This window comes from Chrysochloris asiatica, unplaced genomic scaffold (genome assembly GCF_000296735.1).
Source record: "Chrysochloris asiatica unplaced genomic scaffold, ChrAsi1.0 scaffold00144, whole genome shotgun sequence".
NCBI classification, from domain to species: domain Eukaryota; kingdom Metazoa; phylum Chordata; class Mammalia; order Afrosoricida; family Chrysochloridae; genus Chrysochloris; species Chrysochloris asiatica.
The window spans coordinates 2,649,033-2,667,715 of record NW_006408662.1 but is presented as its reverse complement, the minus strand read 5'-3'; the positions used below and the strand labels follow the sequence as shown (position 1 = coordinate 2,667,715).

General features: G+C 41.7%; 1 protein-coding gene across 1 annotated transcript in view; it reads left to right on the top strand.

Annotated features, from left to right (window-relative positions):
- RIPK1 (receptor (TNFRSF)-interacting serine-threonine kinase 1) overlaps positions 1–18,683 on the top strand; it is a 40,285-nt gene that overhangs the window by 8,798 nt on the left and 12,804 nt on the right. Inside the window, exons 3-6 of the mRNA XM_006870555.1 lie at positions 6,265–6,402; positions 10,912–11,140; positions 13,106–13,255; positions 16,286–16,362. Coding sequence (XP_006870617.1) covers positions 6,265–6,402; positions 10,912–11,140; positions 13,106–13,255; positions 16,286–16,362 — 594 coding nt within the window. The remainder of the gene's footprint in view (positions 1–6,264; positions 6,403–10,911; positions 11,141–13,105; positions 13,256–16,285; positions 16,363–18,683) is intronic.

Sequence of the window (18,683 nt, the reverse complement as noted above, 5' to 3'; positions counted from 1 at the left end):
GAAAATGCATTTGACAAAATCCAACATCCATTCCTAATAAAATAAAAAAACTCAACAAAGTAGGAATTGAAGGGACATTCCTCAACATAGTAAAGAGCATATATACAAAACCAACAGCCTATATCACTCTCAATGGAGAGAAACTGAAAGCCTTCCCTCTGCGAACGGGTCCCAGACAAGGATGCCCTGTGTCATCACTCCCATTCAATATTGTTTTGGAAGTCTTAGCCAGAGCTATACTGCAAGATAGGGAGATTAAAGGTATACAAATTGGCAAAGAGGAAATAAAACTTTATTTGCAGATATTATGATCCTATACATAGAAAACCCTAAAGACTCGGTAAAAAGCTACTAAACATCGTTGGAAGATTCAGCAAAGTTGCAGGGTATAAGATCAACATATAAAAATCAATTGTATTCCTCTAGTAACAATGACAGTGCTGAAAAGGACATTTGGAAAGCAATACATTTACAATAGCCATCCAAAGGATGAAATATTTAGGAGTAAATATAACCAGAGAAACAAAGTACCTATACAAAGAAAATTACAAAACACTACTACAAGAAACCAAAAGAGACTTACAGAAGTGGAAAAACATACCATGTTCCTTGACAGGAAGACTCAACATCATGAAAATGTCAATTTTTTGCCCATAGCAATTTACACATATAATGCAATCTCAATCCAGATTCCAACAACATTCTTCAAAGATGGAAAAGACAATTACAAACTTTATATGGAAAGGAAAGAAACCCAGGACAAGCAAAGCACTGCTTAAGAAGAACAAGGTTTTGCAGGCCTCTCATTCCCCGTTTTCAAAATTTACTACATGGCTACAGTGGTCAAACCAGCCTGGTACTGGTACAATGAAAGATACATTGATCAATGGAACAGAAATGAGAATTCAGAAATTAACCCATCAACATACAGCCAACTGATTTCGACAAAGTGCCTTTGTATATTGCATGGGGAGGAGATAGTCTCTTTAACAGATGGTGCTGGCAGAACTGGAAAACAATATGCAAAAGATTGAAACAAGACCTTTGCCTCACACCCTATACAAAAATCAACTCAGCATGGATTAAAGACCTAAATGTGAATCCCAAAATTATCAAGGCCATCAGTGCAAAAATAGGGACAAATGTGAGGGCTCTAATTCAGGGCATACACAGACTACCAAACATTTTGAAAATTACACCAAAAAAAGTAGACAAAATAGATGATTAGGACATACTAAAAATTAAAAACTTATGTACATCAAAGACTTCACCAGAAGAGTAAAAAGGGAACCCATAGGATGGGAAAAAAATCTTTTGCAACAACACATCAGATAAGGTACTAATTTCTAAAATATATTGGAAACTACAACACTTCTACAAGAAAAAGACAAATAACCCAATTAAAAAATGGGCACAGGACATGAACAGACATTTCACCAAGGAGGAGATCTGGGCAGCCAATAAACATATGAAGAAATGTTCACGATCACTAGCCATCAGAGAGCTGCAAATCAAAACAACAGTGAGATATCATCTCATACCAGCAATAACAGCAAAGATAAAAAATGTAGAGGACAATAAGTGCTGGTGAGGATGTGGAGAGACTGGGACCCTCCTACAGTGTTGGTGGGATTGCAAAATGGTCCGACCAATATGGTGCTTACTCAGAAGGTTGGAATTAGAAATACTTATGATCCAGCAATTCCTCTACTTGGTATTTACCCACAAGAAATACGAGCCATAACATAATTAGATATATGCACACCAATGTTCATAGCATCACTATTTACAATAGCAAAAAGACGGAGACAGCCTAAATGCCCATCAGTTGAAGAATGGATAAGCAAACTGTGGTACATACACACAATGGAATAATGTGCTACCTTGATGAACAACAACAAGGAAGCCGCAAGCCACTGCATAACATGAATGAACCATTAGGACATTATACTGCGTGAAAGTAGTCACAAAATGAGAAATAATGCATAGGAGCATTATTGTAAAAGACTAAGAAAAAGAACCCACCCTAAAAGGGGAAGAAAAAAAAAAATTGATGATCACCAGGATGTATGGGATGAGAGGAGGGGAGAGATGGAGGGAGTGGAAGAGAGAGCACAGGGTCGGGAATAGACACAGGATAACTTGGGTGCTGGGGAGGGGTGGGGAATGGAAGAAAAGGCAAGTGGGAGAACAGTTAGGCAGGTTCCCATGGGCTAAGTGGGACAGAGGTAAATGATGATGTATACATAACCTTGGTACAACAGGGCTCCGAGAGATACAGGGATTGAGGCATGGTTTGAAGGAGTAAAAGAGGGGAATAGTGTCAAGATGCTTGGCTGTCTTTTGAATCTTGGTTTCCCTTGCCTACTGTTGTAAAATAGACACTTGAGGTGGGGAGAAAGGAATAGCCAGAATCATCACTACAGAAAACTTGTAAGTCCGTCTTCAGCCTATACCTGATTGGAAAACATTGAGAGGGGCTAGAAGTGGAAGAAGCTTCCTGTGGAGCCTCTACATTGCACAAGACCATAGGTGGAATCCAGAACCCCATCCAGAACTGACTGGGGTAGGAAATTTCCACTGGAAAGTACGAGTAGACCAGCCTGGAGCAGCTAGAAAAACAGAAGATACTTTGTGAAGAAAGACCTTCAGGAAAAATCTGAAACAATAATGGCAGTTGGATTGATTACTACAAGAGCAAGTAAGCTGTTCGTCCGGGAGTCACCAAGGCAAGTGGTCAGGTCCCCTCAGAGCAAACTCCCTTCCAAGATTGACTCAAGGGGAATACACGAGCAGGCATGTGGTCTGGATGGTGACCATGTTGGTCACCGATAAGGGGAAGAGGGGGAAAAAAAGCAATGAAGTTGGGATCTAAGTCCGACCACATTCAATAGACTCCTATGAACTATGACCACATTCAGTAGAATGCTATGAACCTGGGTGGAGACCTGGATGGCCAGCAGTATGTCAAGGTCCGGGGACTCCTGAGCCCAGAGGCAGTGACATGGCCACAGAGGACTAGAGTGGAGAGTAAAGTGTCCAGCTGATATGAAGTGAGGGGAGATGAACAAGAACGCCCATACTTGCAGATAGTACCCACTTGACGTGGCTTCAATGGCTGGATGATCAGAACTCAACTTGATAAAGAAAGAAGGGTGGGGGGAGGGGAAGTAATCCACTACAATTTGATGAATTTTACCTATACTTACGGATGTAGTAACTCATAAAAGGGAACAAATCTTTACAGCAAGGATCACTCCCACCCCCTTGGTACACAGGGTTGACAGGAATGGGCAACTGAGACATTGGCTACCCAAAATGGGGGGAGGGAGCTATAAAGGCAAGAAGTGACTGGCTTACAAGCTTTCAAGAGGGAGCCTAGTTCCAGACGGGACAGGGGTAGGTAGGACCTCCACTGAATGATTTCCAATCTGTTGGGACCAGGCTGGCGAAAGGAAATGGGGATAAGACTCTTGTGGTACAATAGTGAATAATTGCCATCAGGACTGACTGTGAGGCTAGGAAATGTACAGGAAGATGTTTTTTAACAAAAGGAGGGGAGTGATTGATTTTGCAGCCCAGGAGTGGAGGTCCCTGGGACCATCAAATAAGAAGAGCGGAGAGCGTGACCCTACCCAGAAAGGCAGTGATGCCAGGCATGGAGACAGAGACTGTGATGTGGACAGATGGAGCAGCTGGGGACACTGGACTCAGGGAGGGAGAGGGGCCGTGTGCTGATGGCTGGGGGAGCCTTTAGTTATCTGATGTGGGGTGTACCCTTTAGTTATTTGATAATGCATGGAGGGGATTGTAATCATTGCAATGAAACAAAATACAGTAGGATAAATGTAAAACTCATGTTCTCCCATGTAATACCACATAATTCACACAAAAAAACTTTAAAAAAAAAAATCCTTATAGGAGTAGAAAGCCTCATCTTTCTCCCACGGAACAGCTGGGAGTTTCGAACTGCTGACCTTGAGATTAGCAACCCGACATGTAACCACTACGCTATCAGTGGTTGTGGTGGTTATGTGCCGTGGAGTCGGTTCTGACTCATAGCGACCCTGTACAGGGTTTCCGAGGCTGTAAATCTTTATGGCAGAAGAAAGCCTCATCGTTCTCCTGCAGAACAGCTGGTAGTTTCGAACTGCTGATACTGCGATTTGCAGCCTGATTCATAACCACTACGCTACCAGAGCTCCTTCTACGCTATCAATAGTTATACTCAATGTAAATGGATTAAATGTGGCAATCAAGAGACAGATAATAGGGCAGTGGATAAGAAAACAGGACCCATTAATATACTGTCTACAAGAGACACACCTCAGACACAAAGACAAAAGTAAGCTAACAGCCAAAGGATGGAGAAGCAATTGCCAAGTGAATGTCAAAGAAGAGCACGAGAGGCAGTATTGACTTGTGACAAAATCAACTTTAAGGCAGAAAACATCAAAAGAGACAAGGAAAGATATTACATATTAATGAAAAGATCTTTTCAAGAGGATAGAGTCCTGGCATGGTGCTGGAGGATAATGCACTGGATTGCAAGGTCAGTTTGAACCACAAGACAGCTCCTCAGAAACCCTATGCAGGGTTGTTATGGGTCAGAACCAACTCAATGGCACTTAACAACAACAGCAATCCAAGAGGATACAGCCATAGTATCTATACACTGACTGAAAGACCCTAAAATACACGTATCTTCTTATCAGTCAGCTCTGACTGATACTGATCCTATGTAGGGTTTCCAATGGGGTGGATTTGAACCACTGACCTTGTGGTTAACTGTCCAGTGCTTTTTCTGTAGTGACACACCAGCACCCCAATAATAGTTGCTGTTAAGTACCTTTGAGTTGGTACCAACTCAGTGACTTTGTGTAGAGTTACTCAGGAGTAGCTGGTGAGCTTGAACTGCTGACCTTGCAGTTCAAAGCAACCTTGCAGTCCAGTACATTAACCCAAAGCGCCACACCAGGAGTTCAATAACAGTAGGGGACTTTAATATACCACTTTTGATATACTTAACAATAACACTTGTCTGTCAGAAGAATGTGGCATCAAGATTAAAGGAAGACTCATTAACAACCTGTGATATGCAAAACGATGTATTGCATTAGGCAAATCTACTGCACAAGACCTCTTTAAAGTGTTGAAGAGCCAAGATGTCAGCTTGAGGACTAAGGTGCACCTGACCTAAGCCATGCATAAGAAAGTTGGACAGTGAATAAGGAAGACTGTGGAAGAATTGATGAATTTGAGTTATCGTGTTGGAAGAGAATATTGAAAGTGCCATGGACTGTCAAAAGAACCAACAGATCTGTGTTGGAAGAAGTGCAGCCAGAGTGCTCCTTGGAGGTCAGGATGGCCAGACTTCATCTCTCATACTTCGGACATATTGTCAAGAGGGATCAGTCACTGGAGAAGGATATCATGTTTGGTAAGAGGGTCAGAAAAAGAGGAAGACCCCCAACGAGATGGATTGGCAAAGTGGCAGCATCAATGGGCTCAAGCATGGCAACAATTGTGAGGTTGGCCCAGGAGTGGGCAGTGTTTCATTCATAAGGTTGCTATGAGTCGATACTGACTCGATGACACCTAGCAATAACAACAGTTGATACTGGGTGGACCTCTAAATCTGTTGCCCTAATGTAATCTTTAAAATTTAAATCCTCAGCCCAAGCTATCCCCTGAAGTCTTCTTTCAGCATAGTTTAACATCATGTTATCTCATGGATTAATTGTTCCTTGGTTTTAACGTTGTGAATATACATTCTTTTGTATTCTCCATTCTAATGGTTGATTGCTTGTTTCTATGAGAGGACTTCAAACAGTTAATGGAAAAATTCCGTTATCTTTTCATTACATTTTTCGGTGAACTTTTTGAAGCCTCCTAGTATTTAGCCATTCATTCCATAAGCATTCACTCTTCCAGGCAGCAAGCTATGTACTAAGGATGCAGTCCTCTAGTAAACATGATTTTGCTTTCAAGGATCTTAATCTTATAACACTTGTATGTATTACCAGAGTGGCTCCGAATTGAAATTTCTACACTGACAGGATACAACACAAATCACCTAGGATCCTGGAGTGAAATCTTTTCTTGAAAGGTGGCTTGTTCCCTACTGACAGCAGTGCCTCAGAGCATGGTAGAAGGCACCAGGCAACTACAGCGTTGCCTCAGACCCCACTGCTCTCTATTGAAACATTTGTTTTGGTTTGCTTGCTAACTTCTCTGTTTCACGAATTAATATCCTTGTTTTAGGTCAGGATCCCCCTGTCTGTAAAAGGAAGGATAATTTTGGAAACCATCGAAGGGATGTGCTATTTACATGGAGCCGGTGTGATACACAAGGACCTGAAACCGGAGAATATTCTTGTTGATGACGACTTTCATATTAAGGTAGTCTCTGCCTCTACAAGACGGGTTGTTTTTTATTTTCATTACATTTAAATGCATTTCTACTCAAATCCATTTTGTAAGCGGTAAATGATAAAGGAAGACTTAACTCAGCTTACACCTGGTGGTAACAGTCTGGAGGAAACAGTTGCTGGAGAAGGATGTCATGCTGGGTAGGGTGGAGGGTCAGAGAAAAAGAGGAAGACCCCCAATGAGATGGATCAGCCAGGTGGCATCATTGATGGCGTCAAGTGTGGCAGCGGTAGTGAGGTTGGCCCAGGATCGGACATTGTTTCGTTCTGGTGTGCATGGGGCCGCTATGAGTCGGTTCTGACTCGATGGCACCTGACAACAACACCACCACCTGGTGGTAGTGGTGGTGATGCTCAAAGAATCTGTCAAGTTTTAGAAAGAAAAATACAGACTTTCTGGACTTGGGGGGTAACTGTAAGGATACGGTTATTTTATCTTTCTGGGAGAAGTAGCACTGAATGTTTCTTAGATTTATCTCTTTTCCTCCTCTGTTGTTGCTGTTGTTGGTCAGTGCTGTGCAGGGGCTCTTAGTAGGAGCGGCTGATGGGTTTGAACTGTTAGCTTTGTGCTTCAAACCAAGATTGCCATCTAACTCATTATCCCGCAGCACCACACCAGGACTCCTGTTAGAGACTTTGAGATCGAAACATCTAAGGGTTGTCTTGCTCACTCTGGATTGGGTCATCTACCTCATCACTTTCTCCAGGAAACCTGTGTGATTGAGACTTCTCAATGTTAGGGGAGGATAGAGGGTGTGTGTGTGAAAAAATCCTTAGTATTCAAAGATGGTCTGAGATCAGTTGGCTCATTTGCCATTAAAAAAAAAAAAATGCTTTGGAATGTGTCTGCCTTTATATTTTTTTGTTTATTTCTAATCACTTTCCTTTGGAAAAATTTAACTCTTTGTTGTAGTATAGGGAACAAGGAAAGGGGATTTTTCTTTTGTTCAGTTAAGGACAGGAATTAACTAGGGAGCATATCCTATCCCGTTGGGTTTAGCTACACAAATGAGGCTCAAGAATTTGAAAGGGAAGCAGCATTCAAGAAAGACTCTTTTGCGTGGACACCCTTCTCTTCCGGAACATGCTGCTGCTAACTCTTTGTTCCGGTCTAGGAGAGCTTTTTCTCCCTGAATCTTTAAAAAGAGGCTTTTTCTTTACATTAATAACTTTTATGTTCTGGGGTGAATTAAGGTCAAATAGCCCCACTGTGGCATTTGCATAATCACATGCCAGAATTCACCCCCAAATGTTGCTTGAATACACAGAGGCAAAGATGGTACTGTCACCTTTGAGTTCTTCTTACCTGTGTCATTCTGTCTTTCTGCCCTACTACCTCCCTCTGTTTTGTGATAGACCTTGATGTTTCTCTCTCTGCTTTTTTATGTTTTCCTCCTCTTTCCTACCCTGTCTTCTCTTAGGTTCAGACCCTCAGCTCAAAACAAGGAGCTCCAGTCCTTAGCCTCAGCGTGTCTTTGGAATCCATGGAAACTCACATTTGGGAACCTGGACATTGCTTGGGAAAATAGAAAGTGCAGTACCCAGGGACCATCTGCATCCTGCTCCAGGAATAGTTTCATAATATTTGTTGTTGTTGTTAGGTGCCTTCAAGTCAGTACGGACTCATAGCGACCCTGTGCCCATCAGAATGAAACACTGCCTGATCCTGGGCCAACCTCACAATTTTTACCATGCTTGAGCCCATTGTTTTCTTCCTGTATGAAGTTTGGCCATCCTGGCCGCCAAGGAGCACTCTAGCTGCACTTCTTCCAACACAGATCTGTTGGTTCTTTTGGCAGCCCGCAGCACTTTCAATATTCTCCTCCAACACCATAACTCAAAAGCGTCAATTCTTCTACAGTCTTCCTTATTCACGGTCCAGCTTTCACATGCATATGAGGTTATTGAAAATACCAAGGCTTGGGTCAGGCGCACCTTAGCCCTCAAGCTGACGTCTTTGCTCTTCAACAATTTAAAAAGGTCTTGTGCAGCAGATTTGCCTAATGCAATATGTCGTTTGATTTCTTGATGGCTGCTTCTATGACTCTTGATGGTTGATCCAAGAAAAATGAAGTCTTTGACAACGTCTGTCTTTTCGCCATTTATATTGATGTTGTTTATTGGTCCAGTGGTGAGGATTTTTGTTATCTTTACATTGAAATGCAACCCATACCAAATGTTGTGGTCTTTGATCTTCATCAGTAAGTATTTTAAGTTCTCTTTGGTTACACCAAGCAAGATTGTATCATCTGCATAGCACAGATTGTTAATGAGCCTTCCTCCAATCCTGATGCCATGTTTGTTTGTTTTTTCCTTATAATCTAGCTTCTTGGATTATTTGCTCAGCATACAGATTAACTAATTATGCTGTAAGAATACACCTCTGGCGCACACCTGTCCTAATATTAAACCGTTCTGTGTTCCCTTGTTTTGTTCCAATAACTGCCTCTTGGTCTATGTACAGACTCCTCACAAGCACAATTAAGTGTTCCGGAACACTCATTCTCCTCAGTGTTGTCCACAGGTTGTCATGATCCACACAATCGAAAACCTTTGCATAGTCAATAAATCACAGATAAACATCATTCTGATATTCTCTGCTTTCAGCCAAGATCCATCTGACATCCACAGTAATATCCCTTGTGCCATGTCCTCTTCTAAGCTCAGCTTTAGCAAAATTTTACTTGCATGCATTATTAATGATGTCGTCCAATAATTTCCACATTCCTTTGGGTCACCTGTCTTTGGACTGGGCACAAATATGGGTTTCTTCTGGTCAGTTGAACAGGTAGCTATCTTCCAAATTTCTTGACATAGATGAGTGAGTGCCTCCAGTGCCACATCTATTTGTTGGAAGATTTCTATTTTTATTCCATCTATTCCCAGAGACTTGTTCTTTGCCAATGCCTTTAATGCACCTTGGACATCTTCCTTCAGTATTACTGGCTCTTGATCATGTGCTACCTCTTGAAATGGTTGAATAGCGACCATTTCTTTTTGGTACAAGTGACTATGTATTCCTTCCATCTTCTTTTGATGCTTTATGCATCATTCAATAATTTGCCCATTGATGTTGTTGTTGTGTACTGTTGAGTAGGTTCTGACCCATAGTGACTCTGAATAGGGTTTCCAAGGAGCAGCTGGTAAGCTTGAACCGACACTAGCCTTGCAGTTCAAACCAACCTTGCAGTCCAGCGCATTAATCCATAGCGCCACACCAGGACTCCATTTTGCTCATAGACATAGAATCCTTCAGTATTGCAAGTCGACGCTTGAATTTTTTTCAGTCCCCTCAGCTTGAGAAATGCTGAGCATGTTCTTCCCTTTTGGTTTTCTAACTCTAGGTCTTTGCACATTTTGTTAAATATTTGACTTTGTCTTCTCAAGCTGCCTTTTGAAATTTTCTATTCAGCTCTCCTTATTTCTTCCATATGCTGTAGCATCTGTACCCTGGAGAGCAAGTTTCAGAGTCTTTTCTTACATCCATTTTCGTCTTTTCCTTCTTTCTTGTCTTCTTAATGACTTTTTGTTTTCTTCCTGTATGATGTTCTTGATGTCATCCCACAACTCTTCTGGTCTTCTGTCTTTAGTGCCTGATGCATCAAATCTGTTCTTCAGATGGTCTCTGAATTCAGGTGGGATATGTTCAAAGTCATATTTTGTCTCTTGTGGACTTGTTTTAATTTTCTTCAGCTTCAGTCTAAACTTGCATGTGAGCAATTGATGATCTGTTCCTTGTTGGAGCTTTTCCACAGTCTCTTCCCACAGATGTAGTCAGTTTGATGTCTATGTATTCCATCTGGTGAGGTCCTTGTGCATAGTCATCTCTTATGTTGTTTAAAAAAGGTATTTGCAATGAAGGCATCATTGAATTCTATCGTGCAATCTCCAGCATCATTTCTGGCACCAAGGCCATATTTTGCAACTACTGATCCTGCCTCTTTGTTTCCAACTTATGCCTTCACCTCACCATTATCAGTGCATCTTCATTGCATGTTTGATCACTTTCAGACTGAAGAAGTTGGTAGAATTCTTCAATCTCATCATTACTGGTTTTAGTGTTTAGTGCGTAAATTTGAATAATAGTGGTATTAAAATAGTGTAAATGGGAAATTGCAGTTAATATGTTTTATTGTTGTTGTCCATGACAGAAATGTCTTCTGCTTTTTGCCTCCCCTACCCCAGCAAATTTTCTACTCGTATTGTCTAAGAATTAAGGTAACAGAATCTTACGTAGACATTGTGGTGGAGGGAGGGGTCATCTAGATGGCTTAGAAAACACCACAGTCCTATGAGTTTGTAAATGGCAGTCATCTCACATTTAAAACAAAACTAACTTTTTTTAAACCCACTCAGGGCAACATTTTCTGGGAAATTCCCTGTAGCACATGTCTTTTGGATACATCCCCAAATTTAAAGTCCAATTTAATTTGCTTTTAGCCTTCATGGGACAATCCTAATGGTTTGGTCTCTTTTGCAGATAGCTGACCTTGGTGTTGCTTCCTTTAAAACGTGGAGCAAACTGACTAAAGAGGAACATAACCTGCAGAGGAAAATGACCACTCCCTCCAAGAAGAATGGAGGCACCGTCTGCTATATCGCCCCTGAGCATCTGAGTGACGTCAATGCGAAACCCACAGAGAAGTCAGATGTATACAGCTTCGCCATAGTACTCTGGGCAATTTTTGCTAATAAAGAGCCATATGAACGTAAGGCATTTGTAGAGGCGTGGGGTTTGGGTATTAATCATGATCGCTCTGTGTAATAATGGCCTTCATGAATTCAGTTAAGATTTAGAATTTCTGTCTGTCTTACCCTCTATACTGTAAGCGCCATGAGGGTTGGGACTCTGACGTATTCACTGCTGGTTTTCCAGCATCTATGGGCATGACGCTGTGGGATTAAGCACTGGACTTCAAGGTCAGTTTGAACAACAAGGTTAGCGGTTCAAATTCACCAGCCGCTCTTCAGAAACCTTATACAGGGTTGCTATGTGTCGGAACCTACTCACTGTATTTAAACGCAACAAGAAGAACAGCAACACACATAGTGCCTGGAACATAGTACATTTTTGTTGAATGAATGAGTAATGCCAGCTTAGGAATTGGGATTTACAGAAGCCCTCATAGTTCATCTAACTCAAGGAGGTGCTATAAAGATCAAGGATTCTTCCTGGATGGGAAAGCTTGCTGGCTTTGGCTTATGAGAACTCACCCCTCCATACCACAAGGCATAACCTTCACACTTTCATTTATTCACTTGTTCCTTCATTTAAGGTTTTAAATTTTTTTCCGGTACTTACTGTGGGCACTTTGATAGGTATTTTTAATGTAAAGATGAATAAGACATGATTTATGTAGGAGAACGGGTAGATAAATATTGTTGTTAAGTGCCTTGGAGTCAGTTTCAACTCATAGTAACCCTGTGTAGGGTTTCCGAGGCTTTAAATCTTCATAGGAGCAGAAAGTTTCATCTTTCTCCTAGGGAGCTACTGATGGGCTTGAACCGCCAACCTTGTAGTTTGCAGTCCAGTGCTTATTGTTGGAGCCACCAGGCTCCCCACGTCGATAAATAATCATTCCCTAATTTTCTAAGTACCTAAAGTACTGGACATTTTTCTGCACATTTTTCTTAGGTGGTTTTTATCAACTCCAGTGGTTTAATGATAACTCTTTGCTGACAGCTCTCAAATCTCTGTCTCTAGCCCTGGCCTGGATATCCAACTATCAGTAAAAACAGCATTTCTTCCCAAAATTCATCTCCTGAATTTTCCTCCTGTGGTCTGTGCCCCCAGCTCCTCATCTTCTGCTCGGAGAATGGAATCATCACCCACCTATCTAGTTGCTCAGTTGAAAGCTTTAGGGTCATCCCAGACTCAGCCTTCTCTTTCATCTCCAAAGTCTGTCTTAAATCCATCCACCCCTCTCTATCCCCTCTGGCCTCTTTTTAGTTCAAGCCCTCTTTAGTTTTTCATGCTCCTTTTCTGCCTCATTTTATCCTTATCCCATCATTCGCCCTGCAGCCAGAATGACCATCCCAGAATGGCCAGTTCACTCTACTTAAAATCCTTTTAAGTAGACTTCCAGGACCTTCAGAATAACATCCAGACTTCTCAGTATGGAATATAAGACCCTTTATGGTCTAGCCTTCACCAGGATGCCTAGTTTTACGTGTGTAGAAGGGACACATCGTATTTCCTATCATTTTTAATCTTTCATATCCTACTCTCCTACTTTGAAATCCTCCTCGACATTCTTTACCTGGATAAATTTGACTTCAGTTTCTGAACTTAGCACAGCCTTCCTGGCTGTGTTACCCTCTGTATGTCTTTCACAGCAGTGATCATTACGTAATGTAAGTTACTCTCATTCAGTTGAATTCCTTGATGGCAGGGGCTGTAGTGGTTTTGTCTTTGGATTAAAGTCTGGAGTGTGGCATGGGTCTACCCACATATTCTATTTATTCTAAGAGGAGGTAGGTTTGTTACTAATTCTTTCATATGCAGAGATTAAAATGGTGTTTTATTATCTCTACAAAGGGATATGTGAGTTTCTTGTTAAAGGTCCACTCTGCCTCACATCCAGCAGCATGATTTAAATTCCAGCACCTTCTGGCCTGAGAGTGTAGCAGTGCCTGAAAGGAAGCCTCAGCCTATGTTCCTCTTTGCCTTACAGATGCAATCTGTGAGCAGCAGTTAATAATCTGCATTAAATCTGGGAACAGGCCCAGTGTGGACGACATAGTTAAGTACTGCCCGCAGGAGATCATTGACCTCATGAAGCACTGCTGGGAGGCAAACCCAGAAGCTCGGCCAACATTTGCTGGTAAGAATCTCTGGTACGACAGTGGGACGCCTCCGAGGTGCTGGGTTTCCGAGTCACATGTTGTCAAGAACCTGGCTTCAGAAAACAGAGTTCCACTTCACTTGTGGTCTCAAATAGTTCATGCAGTGAAAAGGTGTCATTCCCTCCTAAAACCTTGACGGCTGGACACATGGGCATTTTTCTAGACAATAATCTTTGATGGCCCCCTGGCTTTTCACCTTCTTTCATTTCCTTTCCTTCTCTTTGTGATCTGGCATCTCCGTCAATTGGACCTGTGGTAGAAGGTCCACAACCATGTACTTCTGCCCCATTTCCACATGTGTTACCTAGGACCTTGGGGGCCGTAGGGGGCTGGGGGAGGGGCGGCGGTGCAGAGGAAAGAAGAAGAAAATCAGGAAGTTATAGGAAGGCACTGGACTGCCATGTGTCTGCTCTGAGAAAACAGAACTCAAGCTCCCAAGAATTCCCGGGGTATCTGTTTTCTTAGGCACTCTGCCTTAATCTCTTGCCGCTTCCTTCTCTTTTCTAATTCCCTTTCCATCTTTTTAATTAAGCTTTATCTTTTGAGATAGAGATTCACATGCCCTTGTAAGAGATCATGTCAGGAGATCCTACTGACTCTTTCTGCCGTTTTCCTCAATGTTGACATCTTATAAAACTGTGGCAGATATCACAACCAGGGTGTTGGCATTAACGCAGTCATGTACAGAAGAGTTCCATCTCAGCGAGGACCGCTCATGTTGCCCTTTTATAGCTACACCTACCTCCTTCTCCTCACCCCTTCTAACTCCCAGCACTTGCCAGTCTGTTCTGCATCTCTGTAGTTTTTGTCATTTTGGGGGTGTTATATGAATGGATTCATATAGTATGTAACTCTTGTGGATTGTTTTTGTTTCCACTCAGCAGAATTCTCTGGGGATTGATGTAGGTTCTTGTGTATAGCCACAGTTTTTTCCGTGACATGGAAATACCATAGTGTGTTTAATCATTCATACATTGAAGGGCATCTTAGTTTCTAGGTTTGGGCTATTAGACATAAAGCTACTCTAAATATTCATGTATAGTTTCTGTGTGGATGTAAGTCTTCATTTCTTTGAGAAAATTGTACAGTAACTATGTTGTAGGACAGATGTGTGTACCATTGTTGTTTTGTTTTTAATTACCGGACTACCTCCCAGATGACAGGACCAGTCGCATTTCCCCTGTACGTCCGTGAGGGGGTTGGGGGATGGGGTATCGTTTTCTCTGCACACTTGCCCGTAGTTGATATTGTCATAACTCCTTTTATTTTAGCTCTTCTGTCAGGAAGATACCCTTGTGGTTTTAATTCTCCTTTAATTGCTGATGATGTTGAATATATTTTCATGTGCCTATTTTACCTACTTTGGTCAAAGTGGCAGTTTGAGCGTCCTTAACAAAATTCAAATTGTGTTCCTTTCAAGCGTTCTTCAAGTTTGGAGAACAGAAAGAAGTCTGAAGGGGCAAAATCATGGCTGTCGGGTGGAAGACTGAGGATAAGTTTCCTCACTGATGAGGAAAACGTTGTGAAAGTTGTGCAGAGGGTTTTTTTCCCACCATACTGCAACTGCTCATTCTTCAAGGGCAGCAAGCATCATCCTATGAGAATTTCACTGGGGAACTTTACCCCATCCACCCCTTAACCCCTTTGATACCTGCACGATGGGGGGAGGGGGCTGCTCTCTACTACTGACTGAGGGTGGCAGTGACCTCATTTCTGCTGACCTTTCAAAGGCTAAAGTGCAGACTCTCCAGCGAAGAGGGGAAGGAGTACCTCAGTACAACTAGATGGGGCGTTTAAAACCAGGCTGCCCTTATGGTTAATGCTGACCCCACGCGGATGGAAAAGTTCGTTATCAGCTTACAGAGATCTGCAAGTCTCGGCTCTGTCTTCTGTCTTCTGTGACATCTGCCCAGTGGGGGTATGGAGGGGCACCTCATTATTGCCATATGAGGTTGGAATCCTAGGCTCTCACTGTCATTGCTGGTGTGACTGGGCAGTCAGTTCACAGTTTCGTCTGAGATGCTTGGCTGAAGTAGAGTGTTTATTGGCTGAAGGTATTCTGTCTTGATAGGCTGCCACTTGTTGAGTCCTTTGGATAGGGGAAAAAAGCTATTGTTGGGGCTTTTTGTTTTGTTTTGTTTTTGTCTGTGCCTATTTGTGTTTCTTTATACCTGGTGTGGCACTGTAGGATAAGCACTGGACTGCTAACCAAAAGGTCAGTGGTTAAAACCCACTAGTGACTCCTCGGAAACCCTAAACAGGGTCGTTGTGAATCGTAATCAACTCGATAGCACTTAACAACAACACATTTGTGTTCTTGGGTTTACGTTTCTTCAGCTCCAAGTCTGGAATACATGAAGCAAAAAGAAAATAAAAAGAGCTTTCTGCTCAGTTTTTCCTCAGGCCCCAGGGTCCCTGGCTGTTCTGCCTTCTCCTCTCCACCTTTCAGAGCTTTCTTATTTTGTTTAATATATGATATCAAGGGCTTTGGTTATGATTATTGTGAGAAAGATTTACTGCGTCTTATTAGAAGTAGTTATTTTTGTTTAATATATGATATCAAGGGTTTTGGTTATGATTAGTGTGAGAAATATTTACTCCATCTTATTAGAAGTAGAAGCCACCTTTTTCTTTAAATGCTGAGAGCTCTCTTTACATCGAATCCTTATTCTGAGTATCCCATCTTATCATAAATCAAATTTACTTATCGTTCTTCGTGTGGATACTAACTCACATTGGAGTCCTGAACCAGTTGGCTCTGGACCACAGCCAGAGGAACCAGCCGTGCGCTATTTGGGAAGCTCTTTGGGCTTCCAGTGTCTTCCTATCACTTGTCCTTCTATCTGCTGTGTCTGTAGCCTATCTCAGAGCCAGTGACTTAGAGCTGAAATTTTTGTGTGACTTCTTTCCCCACAGATTAAGCTAAGACACTCATAAACAATGGCTTACTAATAGTTTAATTTTGCTGTAGGAAACACTAAAAGAACTGTTTTTTTTTTCCCATGTAGGCATTGAAGAAGATTTTAAGTCTTTTTATTTAAAAGAATTAGAAGAAAACGTAGAAGAAGATGTGAAAAGTTTAAAGGTATGTAATATAGCAGATGATAAAAATATTAGCATATATGGTATGTGATCAATCATGAAAACAAAGCATCAAAATTCTATTGAGTTTGAAGGTAAAGTAACATTTTAATTTAGTTTTCAAGTTGGCATTCTTGACTCTTTCCACCATTAAAAATAAATTGTTGTCAAGTGCCGTCCAGACGGTTCTGACTCAGCCACCCTGTGTAGGGTTTCTAAGGAGTGGCTAATGGATTTGAACTACTGACTGTGCAGGTAGCACTCTAGTGCTTATCCTACAGTTTCGCCCCAGGACTCCAAAAGCACACATAGAAATATGAAAACAAAAGAACAATATCATAGGACAAGAATGGAGCATATTAAAAGTAGATCGATCATTTTGGGGGAGATTTTTGAAAGACAAAGCCAACGAAATTATATCTGCTTCAATATCACAGAAAGGAGAAAAAAAAGTTAGCACAAAACATAATGCTGAGGACGAGATAAGTAGCTAGAAGAGCAAGTCTTGGTACAACATATAGAAGAAACAGTATAGGTACCTGGCATGAGAGTAGGGAGAGCCATGTGGGAATCACATTATGCCAGCTAGAAAGCCCAACGTTCTAGGCTGAGCAGCAGATGACATCAGCATCTGTTTGGGGGTGGAGCCATGAGCTTTACACGTGACATATTCAAACATTAACCGTGTAATGGGAAGTAAAATGTCTCAACCAGTTCAAAAGGAAAAACAAATCACCAACTTTGTATGGGAAAAGAGACCCCAGCTAAGCAAAGCACTACTAAAGAAAAAGAAAAAAGTCAGAGCCCTTAGATTTCCTGATCTCAAAACCTACTACACAACCACAGTAGTCTAAACAGAAGTAAATTCATCCACCTCTGAACAGCTGATCTTTGACAAAGGGTCCAAACCCATTAAATAGAGGAGGGATAGTTTCTTTAACAAATGATGCTGGCAACACTGGATATGCAAAAACATGAAACAGGACCAATATCTCATACCATAAACAATATCGAAGTTTAGATGGATTGACGACTTAAATGTCAAACCTAAAACTACAAAGACCATCAAAGAAAAAGTAGGGACAAACTTAACAGCCCTAATACATGTCATAAATACACTATCAAACATAACTGAAAAATGCACAAACAGCAAAAGATGGACTTGAGGGAGACTCGTATTAACTTGGATGAAGGGAAAGCAATATACATTAAGGGGAGGTTGGAAAATAAAATGAGGAAGACACTAACGGGAACACAAGAACTAAAGACCACCGAGGTAAATACTGTTGCTTATTCAGTGCTGCAAAAGGGGTAATGCGTCAGGCTGCAAAGTCGTTTGAACCGCAAGGTTGGTGGTTCAAGGTCACCAGCTGTCCCTTGGAAACCCTATACAGGATCTCTATGGGTTGGAATTGACTCGACAGCATTTAAGAACAACAGCAACGAGTGGATACGTAGAACTCAAGCTTAACTGATGTGGGAAGGCGGATGGGATATAGGTCTGACATAGGACATTTCTATGCACATATGTTCATGAATATTGTAGAGCTTTCAGAGGGCAAAGATAACCAAACGTCTTGAGGAAATGAGTCGGTGGGCATGGGGACTCAGGACCGTAGTCTCGGGGGACACGAAGGTCAGTTGACACCGCATAGTCCACAAAGACAGAGTTCTCCATCCTACTTAGGTGAGTGATGACTGAAGTCTTCAAAGTTTATGAGTGGGCATTGAAGGTGCAGCTATTGGTCTCTCCCTGTTGGAGCAAAGAAGAGTGAAGACCATCAAAGATGCATGGAAACAATTAGACCCAAGAACTAATGGACCACCATCCTGAGACCAGAACTAGATGGTGCCACCTGAAAGGGATAATAATAGGATGTCCTGGATAGTGTGGGATAAAATATGGAACAACACTGAAAATCATAAAACAGACTGGGCTTATCAGTCTGCTAGCCTGGTGGAACCCCGAGACTCTGGCTCTTAGTTACCTTTCAGGCCTGGGATGGAACTCAGCCTCATGGCTCCATTTCCAGGCAAATGATTGGCAGGTCTAAGTGGTGAATCAGAACAATAAGAAGGCATGTACTTCTTAGAAAAATTATCATTGGAGATCCAAAGGGCAGTACTGGCCCTAGGATAAAGTTCAGAAGGCAGAAAGGGCTAGGAAAGAAGGAGGAATGGAATTGAAACAGGACAGGGAAGAAATGCTACATTGTGTGGATTGCAGTCAACTGTGTGAAACAAAATATGTATGAACCACCCAATGGGAAATTGATTTGCTCTGTATATCTTCATCCAAATCACAGTTAAAAAAAAAAAAAAAAA